The 7,803-nt window shown below is 53.2% G+C and overlaps 1 protein-coding gene across 1 annotated transcript; it reads right to left on the reverse strand.

Annotated features, from left to right (window-relative positions):
* Window positions 1-4,056: 4,056 nt before the first annotated feature.
* L3HYPDH (trans-L-3-hydroxyproline dehydratase) lies at window positions 4,057-7,770 on the reverse strand. Its single transcript, XM_026087293.1, has 5 exons — window positions 7,473-7,770; window positions 6,994-7,163; window positions 6,183-6,305; window positions 5,129-5,266; window positions 4,057-4,529 (listed from the first exon to the last, which is right to left on the reverse strand). Exons 1-5 carry the CDS (start codon window positions 7,753-7,755, stop codon window positions 4,404-4,406), a joined length of 840 nt encoding a protein of 279 aa, XP_025943078.1. The 5' UTR covers window positions 7,756-7,770; the 3' UTR covers window positions 4,057-4,403.
* Between the last annotated feature and the right edge of the window lie 33 nt (window positions 7,771-7,803).

Genomic DNA, 7,803 nt, shown 5'->3' on the forward strand with positions numbered 1-7,803 from the left:
GCCGGGGCGCCCCACGGCCAGCAGCGGGGACGGGGCCCCCCACGGGACCGGGACCCCCCACAGCCGGGACGGGGGCCCGCGGCCCCACACGGGGCCGGGACCGGGACCAGGACCGGGACTGACCCCTCCACAGTGGGGACAGGGCCCCGCGGCCCCACACACACGGGACCGGGACCGACCCCCTCACAGCCGGGACGGGGCTCCACAGCCCCCCACACACGGGACCGGGACCCTCCACAGGCAGGACGGGGCCCCGCAGCCCCACACACACGGGACCAGGACCCCCCACAGCCGGGATGGGGCCCCGCAGCTCTGCACACACGGGACCGGGACCCCCACAGCCGGGACGGGTCCCCATGGCCCCACACGGGACCGAGACCCCCCCACAGCCAGCAGCAGGGATGGGCCCCCAAGGCCCCACATGGGACAGGGACCCCCCCACACAGCCGGGACAGGTCCCGCAGCCCCACACAGGATGACGACTGACCCCTCCACAGCCGGGATGGGGCCCCACGGCCCCACACGCAGCTGGGACGGGTCCCCACAGCCCCACACAGGACTAGGACCCCCCCACAGCCAGCAGCAGGGTTGGCTCCCCAGGCCCCACATGGGACATGCACCCCCAAACACAGCTGGGATAGGTCCCCACAGCCCCACATGGGACCGGGAGCCTCCCTCCCCCACCAGGATGGGTCCCCACAGCCCCACACGGGACAGGGACCGACCCCCCCACAGCTGGGATAGGTCCCTGCAGCCCCACATGGGACCAGGACCCTCACACAGCCAGGACGGGTCCCTGCAGCCCCACACAGGACAGGTGCCCACGGCTCCGCACGGGGCAGGGACCAACCACCCCACAGCCGGGATGAGTCCCGCAGCCCCACACGGCAGAACAGGGAGCTAGACTCCGTCCTCCCATCCCAGCCACTTCTTTGGAGCCACCCGACCTTGCTACCAGACAGCACAGGGACGATTTTCCACACCCTGTCACTTCTTTCACATACTCCCCACATCTGTGGTCCCTCTTCCCCACGTACAGAGACAAACGTAGGCCCAAAGCGGCAAGAATGGAAGGAAGCTAATACCCGCTCTGCTTTGCTGATGGCTTCAGAGCGGGATGAGCTAGCCGGCATCACCACGTACATTACCAGCAGCCAAGACACAGCTGCTGTGCTTTTTGGCACTTGCCTTCATTCCTGACAGGGAGATGCTAACAGGAAGAGTAGATCTAATAGAGGATGTTGGTGCCTAAAAATTAGGTCTTGCAGGCCTGCTCTTGTGCAGGGGAGCTGGCACACAAGCAGGCACTGAGGTCCCCCTCGCTCTCAGGGCTGCCATGGCCAGGCACATCCCCTGGGCCTGCAAGGGGGACTGCACCCCTTGGAGACCCACAGGGAGAAGTTATGCAAAGCATGGGAGAATTTCTTAGGGGAGGGAAAGGCCAGGACATAGTCCTGTAATGAATAGGTAGTGAAGGATGCACCCAAATTAACAGATGAAGAGCTTCCAAGCTTTCTGTGCTCAGCTTCTCTCATGAAACCCATAGTCTTGCTTGCCCGAAAATGAGATGAACAGCTTGAGAAAAGTCAAGTAAGGTGCCCTCTTATGGCAGTCAGCCACCAATAGCACTTGCCACCAGCACAGTTGTAAAGCCCTGATCACAAAGGAAAACAGAAACGATCCCATCAAGCCTTCCTCGCTTGAGAAGGTATAAAGCCAGTAAGAAGAAACACTCCACGCCTACATACAGAGCAGCTTAGCCATCTGCCTCCCTGGTTACTATTTATCTCAGGCTCTGCCCCTGTTCTCCTCACTTTTTTTGGAAGATGGAGAATTTAGGGAAACAATGGTTTCCAAAGCTGAATCAATGCTTCTTTTCCTCTTCCTTGAGCAAAAGACTGGGGAGATAATTTGGTATTGCAGAGGGTGAGGTAGAACAGACAGACTTCAAAAGGGAAGAGACTCGTCAAAGATGGTGGCAGCAGGAGAATGGTATGGGCAGTTCTACCTACCTGGGAGACACTGTCACCAGCACTGGGAGTCACTGCCCAGAGATCACACAGAGGACACAGCTGTCACAAGAGCCTCTGAAGCGAAGAGACAAAATACAAAAATCAGGCCCACAGAAAGGGTGCCCGTTCCCGATCCTGGTCTGTGGCGCAGTGAAATGAATCCCTCAGAAAGCCGATGGAGACTTTAAAAGGCAGAATCACAGGTAAATGTCCTGCAATTAGGTAGCGTGATCACACCAGATACTACATGGTTTCAAAGGCAGAGGAAAAAAAAAAACATGCTGATGCCAGGGCATAATTGGGGAGCTAGGAGATAAAGAGCCAAGGGACACACCACAAGGCTCACCTGGGAGGTCATTATAATGGGATTGGCTTTTCCACTCTTTAGGCTCTGGGATAGTGAAGTAAATTCAGTTTTAACTAGAATCCAATCTATTTTCTCCAGGCCTAGAGAGTTTGCATGGTTCTTACACCTCCCTGCCTGCAATACACTGTGACTCCAACATCGCGACTTTTTGCCCCAGTTCTCCCCTTGGAGCTCAAGCAGGGGGGATCTGGTCACAGGAGAGATGCCTAGAAACAGGACCAGACACAGGGCAGGAGGCAGGGGAGCCCAACCTGACCTGTCTCTACCTGCTGCTGCACTCTCCCCCAGGTAAGAGCTGTCCCAAAAAGGCACAAGAGCAGCTGGTTCAGATGCTGGGAAACCGCAGCCACGTTTTAAGAAGCCACTTGAATAAGAATGGCTTCTACAGTAACTGCATTTTAAACTGCTTTTCTACAGGGAGCAAAGGGAGCGCCACTGCTCCCATCCCCATGCCTTGCAGTAGCAGCTCCACAGTCCAGGCACGGGCTGTTGAACTCTCCTGTGTGATGAGCCAAGACAAACTCTCTGGTGCTGGTTGCAGGCTAAAGGGCAGCTGCCCGGACCATCAGCGCCGAGCAGCTGACACAGGGGAACCAGAACCCATAGCTCAGCACTTAACCAGAAACCGCTTGGCTAGAAATACACAGATGAATTTGCTCCTGTAAGCACAGAGGATGCATTTCTCTCTTCTGTTTCCCATGGACCAGAGCCTATCTGGGATTTAGCCAGGCTGTTACAGGAAATCAGTGGCAAAGCCAGGAGCAAGTGCCCTGGAAGCCAGGCTAGAAATATAAGCTGGCAATGCAGCTGTTCTCTGAACTTAAGGATTTTTGTTTCTTTCCTGTCAGGAGCTGTAATTTTCAATTTGACCCTGACAGAAGAAATTCCTCTTCAGCTTTTTTATCTCGACCTTTTCCAAGCTCTTTAGTATCATTTGCTCCGTTCTATTGCATGAACTGCAGGGAGATGATCATTCTCATTTTCAGAACTTTTTAATGAGTTAGTTTCCCAGGATTGTCTTCAATGAACAAACACCATTTTGTCCAGTGACACAGTGGAGGTTACAGACCCCCGAACGGTCTGAAGCTCTCTGCTTCTGCCCCTGTGAAAGCCTGCCCACAGTCCAGGGTTTGCTTTGCTTTGCTTTTTGCTGACAGCTCTCCCTCGATGGACCCCGACAAAGCAAGCATTGATTACCCTCTGCTCTGCATTTGCCCTCTGGCTGAGACAAAATCCTAAGTAAATAATTTTGCAAGCAAAGGGCCTAATAGCTCGAACCTTCGAATCCAACTCCTGTTGAAAGTTAACCACATGGTATTGCAGCCAATGGCCCAAGATAAGCAAGACAAGGAAGGTTTAGGGGATCAGTGTAACATTAACACATGGAATACAGAAGGGACTGTATACTAGGAATTATTGACCAAACACCGGTATCCAGCACTGGGACACACACGGGCTCTGGCAGGGATGAAGTGAGTGCAGTTAGAAAGAATTTCTGGACAGGCCTGTGCAGTAGCAGACCTGGGAAGCTGGGGTGTCACAGAGCAGCATTGCCATCGCCTGAGTGTGGGGGATCAAGCAGCAGGCAATCCGGAACAACAGCAGTGACACACTCAGCACCAGTACTGGAAATGAGGTATAGGAATGAAAAAAAAGAGGAGAAAGGCAGTATTTTCAGCTGGCATTTAATAGGAATCTGATTTAGAAATTAATAATTCACAGACATTTTTAAAGAAGGCACATACATTGAAGACAGCTCTCCAAGCTCGTCTCCATCTACTGTGAGTAATTATTAAAAGAAAAGATATGGCATCTTAGACTAGCCCTGAACTTGCACTCAAATATGCAAATCACAACAGAGGAACATGGCTTGTCATCCTGAAACATTGTAAATGCTGTCATACCACCAAGGGCTGTTCTTCTTGTTCCTGATTATTGCAATGAGCTGTGTGAAGAAGCAGGGCCTACAGAAATGTGCGGGTAGAAGTGCAGCACCATCAGTGAGAATTTGCCACTGGTTCAGGTCACTTGAAGAAAAACCCATATTTCAGCTGGTCCTCCTCTTCGACAGTGAAGGTGGCTGTACCAGTGTAAAAGGCTTCTCCGGAGACTTCCACTACAACAGCATTGTAGTCCCCAAACCTGGCTTCCTGCAGACAGATTAGGATCAGGACAGAGGTGACAGACAGGAAGTTCTCCTGCTCTCACTGCCACAGCATGGGTTCGCCTCAAAGGCTGCCATGGTGGCCTCCTGCACCAGCGACCTAGAGCACCCCAGGCCATATCCAAGCCTTCAGACCCATGTGCTGTCAGATCCAATGGGAACAGGGCTGGGCCTGGAAATCCTGGCACACAGCCCAGCTCGTGCATCTGAACAACACGTGCTCAGCCTTTGAGCAAGGAAGAGTGGGCTTTAGCCCACAAGAATCCAGCCTCACCTGCAACAGAGAGCAGGCCAGACCAATTTATTTACATCAGCATTGCAGATATTCTCACCCCAGTCCTTCCTTGATGGCCAAGAGAGGATTTACAGTGAAACCATGCAACAGAACAAGGTCTTACCATCCCCTTGCTTGCTTCCCTAATAGGAAATCCTGAAGCCTGAGGCTGGTGGGAAGGCAAGACCCCCAGGCCTCTCCCTCTTTCCACAAGCCCTTCCCTAGGCATAGAAAGGCTTTTCGGCTCCTCCATCAAGTCAAGGCATCAAGCAGTTTTCCAGCCAGTCCTCACGACAGCACAAACCACTTGCCTTCACTGCCTTTCCAGTGAACAGGGACCCCGTGGTACTGCTCCTAAAGGTTCTGGTCTGATTCAGCTGGATGAGTCCCTTATGATACTGCAAGGCAATGCGAGCTGTCACTCCTGAACCTGTTGGACTTCGGTCGACCTACATTCAGAAGAGAACATGAACCATGAGCTCTAGTATTTTGAATTTTTAATAGAAAAGAATATTGCTCCCCTTAATTCTCTCTGCCACCTTTATATTGCACTTTGGGGGAAATCTCCCTAGCCCAATGGTTTGTACAGAATTAGGATACATCAAGAATGAAAAGACAAACCAAACAGGTTTGGGGGGGTAGTAGATTATGACCAGCTTTGGCCAACTATGAGGGACCTAACAAATATTGATGGATTTTTAGGTAGTGCTTTAAAGCTTCCCAGTGTCATAGCAAAAGGACTAAAAGAGACAAAAGCCACCTTCCCCATTCTTATGTGTCAAGGTAAGATCAGTTCTCCTTATGCTAATTGTGAGAGCTGCTGGCCAGCCTGTTTTTTAAAATCTCCAAAAATACAGTGTTGGCCAACTCCCAAGGTGATCTGTTCCAATGTTTCACACTCCTCACTGCTGAGAAGTCTAATCAAAACTTCCCCTGCTATTTATGCAACGTTTTACCTCATCAGTTGCAAACACGGATAAAAGTTTTTTCCCCTTTTCTCTCTTGCTCTGTTTATGCTTTTATCCCCATCAGAGATTGCCTAGATTAGGACTTTAAGAAAATCTACTGTGCGTCTGTTGATATTCCATGTCTCAGTCACTCGTCCCCAGGAGATTCCTACCTATGGGGCATAGGTATGAGCCTTTATAAAATGCTGCCATCTAAGATGCACGGAGGTATTTCTGTCATTAGGAACTAAAATCACATCTGTTAAGTGACACTCAGATCTTCAAAGACAACTATCACTGTAGCAGAAGGGTTCTGCCCAAAATAAGAAGAAACAGAACTGTCACTCGTATCTGCAAAAGACATAAGGAGAAGGGGAAGGTGGTCCCTTGTGTGTCTGAAAGCAGCCCATTTCTGTACCTGTTCATCCGCAAACACACAGATGTTGGTGGTGGGTTCCTCGCTAAAGGCATCTTTCCCATCCGTTAGTATGGTGCCATACAGGAAAGCCAGGTCTTCACTTTCAGGATGATGAGGCTTGAACTGAGAGCAGCGCGAACAGGTTAATGAACACACACAGCAGGGCGGTAATCAGCAGTAACAGGCGTTATAGCTTTTTCAAGATGTTAGAGGAATACAGACAAGGCCACACTGCTGCACTTCCAACTTTGCTCCTCAAGTAAGCAAGACAGACACAGCAGCAGGAAAGCAAGTTCTCTCTCTCGTGTTCTAGTGAGGCTGTGCAGAAACTGTAAAATTCAACGTGGGACTGGAAGGCCAGAGAGCTGCTGAGGACAGGTCCTCAGTTACAAAAACGTGCATGCAGGCCACATTCAGATGGGCCGCAGGTTGCTCTGCATATCAGTGAAACACAGGACTGTGCTTTTGTGTCACAAATGTGCAAGATCGAGTGGCAAAGGCAGATAATTTTACAGCATCTTTCCTCTGGGAAGGACTGTTGTACCTGTGGCCAGACCTCCTACGAGAAATCCCCTGCCCTTCCACCTCTGGCTCTCGACAGCAGAGCCAGTACGCATCTCCAGCAATATAATGTGGTTGGACACTACAAAAAATGCCAGAAATACATAAATGCTGGCTCTGCTCTACTCCTCACCATCCCACAGGTGGAACTGAGCACCTAAAGGTCTAGACCTGCAGTAGCTACCCCCATGGGGTAGCTGGGGTACCATGCAATGGGACACCGTGCGGGTACAGCAGCGCTGCGCCATACCTGCTTCTTCACCGCTTCTGTCACCGCACTCGCTGCATCAACCAGGTCTCTGGTCTTCGACGAGCAAACATCTAGGCCCAGCTGCTCAGCACTGAGAAATGCGTAGAAAGTGCCACCGTAGCCGATGTCAACCACCACCTTCCCGTAACCAGGGACATCGATGGACAAGTCTGAGCAGAGGAAGGGAGGGTGATGAGGAGGGAAAAACTGTGCTGAGCACGGGACCAGCACTGAGCCTCCCCCACCCACACACAGCATGCCACCACAGGGAAAAGGGAGCTACCAGAGCGCTCCGATGCCTGAGGTAGTATATAACACCTTACTCCATCTCTGCGGGCCTGATCCAGCCTCTGGGGGATATTGGATCAGGGGAAAACCCTGCTAGGCCTCCAAGGAGGGAAGGATTTGCTGGTGCTGGGACGACAAGGCCACCCCCCCCCCAAGCAACGGCCCTGGCCCCCCCCGGCCCCAGGCCGCACCGGTGGCGGCGGCGAAGGCGGGCACGCTGTGGAAGCGGACGGGGTTGCCGCTGCGGCGCCCGTCCCAGGGCACGAAGGCGGTGACGGGCCCGCAGGGGCAGCGGAGGCGCACGGCGGTCTCGGGGCAGCGCGGCGCCGCCACCAGCCCGTAGTCGAGGGCGAAGCGGCCGAGGGCCAGCACGGCGTGGCCGCACATGGCGCTGTAGCCGGCGCCGTGGAGGAAGAGCGCCGCCAGGTCGGCGCCGGCCGCCGCCTCGCCGCGCACCACCACGGCGCCGTACATGCCGCCGTGGCCCCGCGGCTCGTGCATCAGCGCCCGCCGCACGTGGTC

The sequence above is a fragment of the Apteryx rowi genome, unplaced genomic scaffold (genome assembly GCF_003343035.1).
Source record: "Apteryx rowi isolate R43461 unplaced genomic scaffold, aptRow1 scaffold_710, whole genome shotgun sequence".
Lineage (NCBI taxonomy): Eukaryota > Metazoa > Chordata > Aves > Apterygiformes > Apterygidae > Apteryx > Apteryx rowi.

What these genes read in the sequence shown, in the direction of transcription:
- L3HYPDH (XM_026087293.1), bottom strand. Translation starts at nt 7,755, where the DNA reads ATGTACGGCGCCGTGGTGGTGCGCGGCGAGGCGGCGGCCGGCGCCGAC. An exon ending in CAGAAGCGGTGAAGAAGCAG is followed by an intron (nt 6,306 to 6,993) that starts GTATGGCGCAGC and finishes CGCTGCTCTCAG; the next exon opens with TTCAAGCCTCATCATCCTGA. An exon ending in GTGTGTTTGCGGATGAACAG is followed by an intron (nt 5,267 to 6,182) that starts GTACAGAAATGG and finishes TTCTGAATGTAG; the next exon opens with GTCGACCGAAGTCCAACAGG.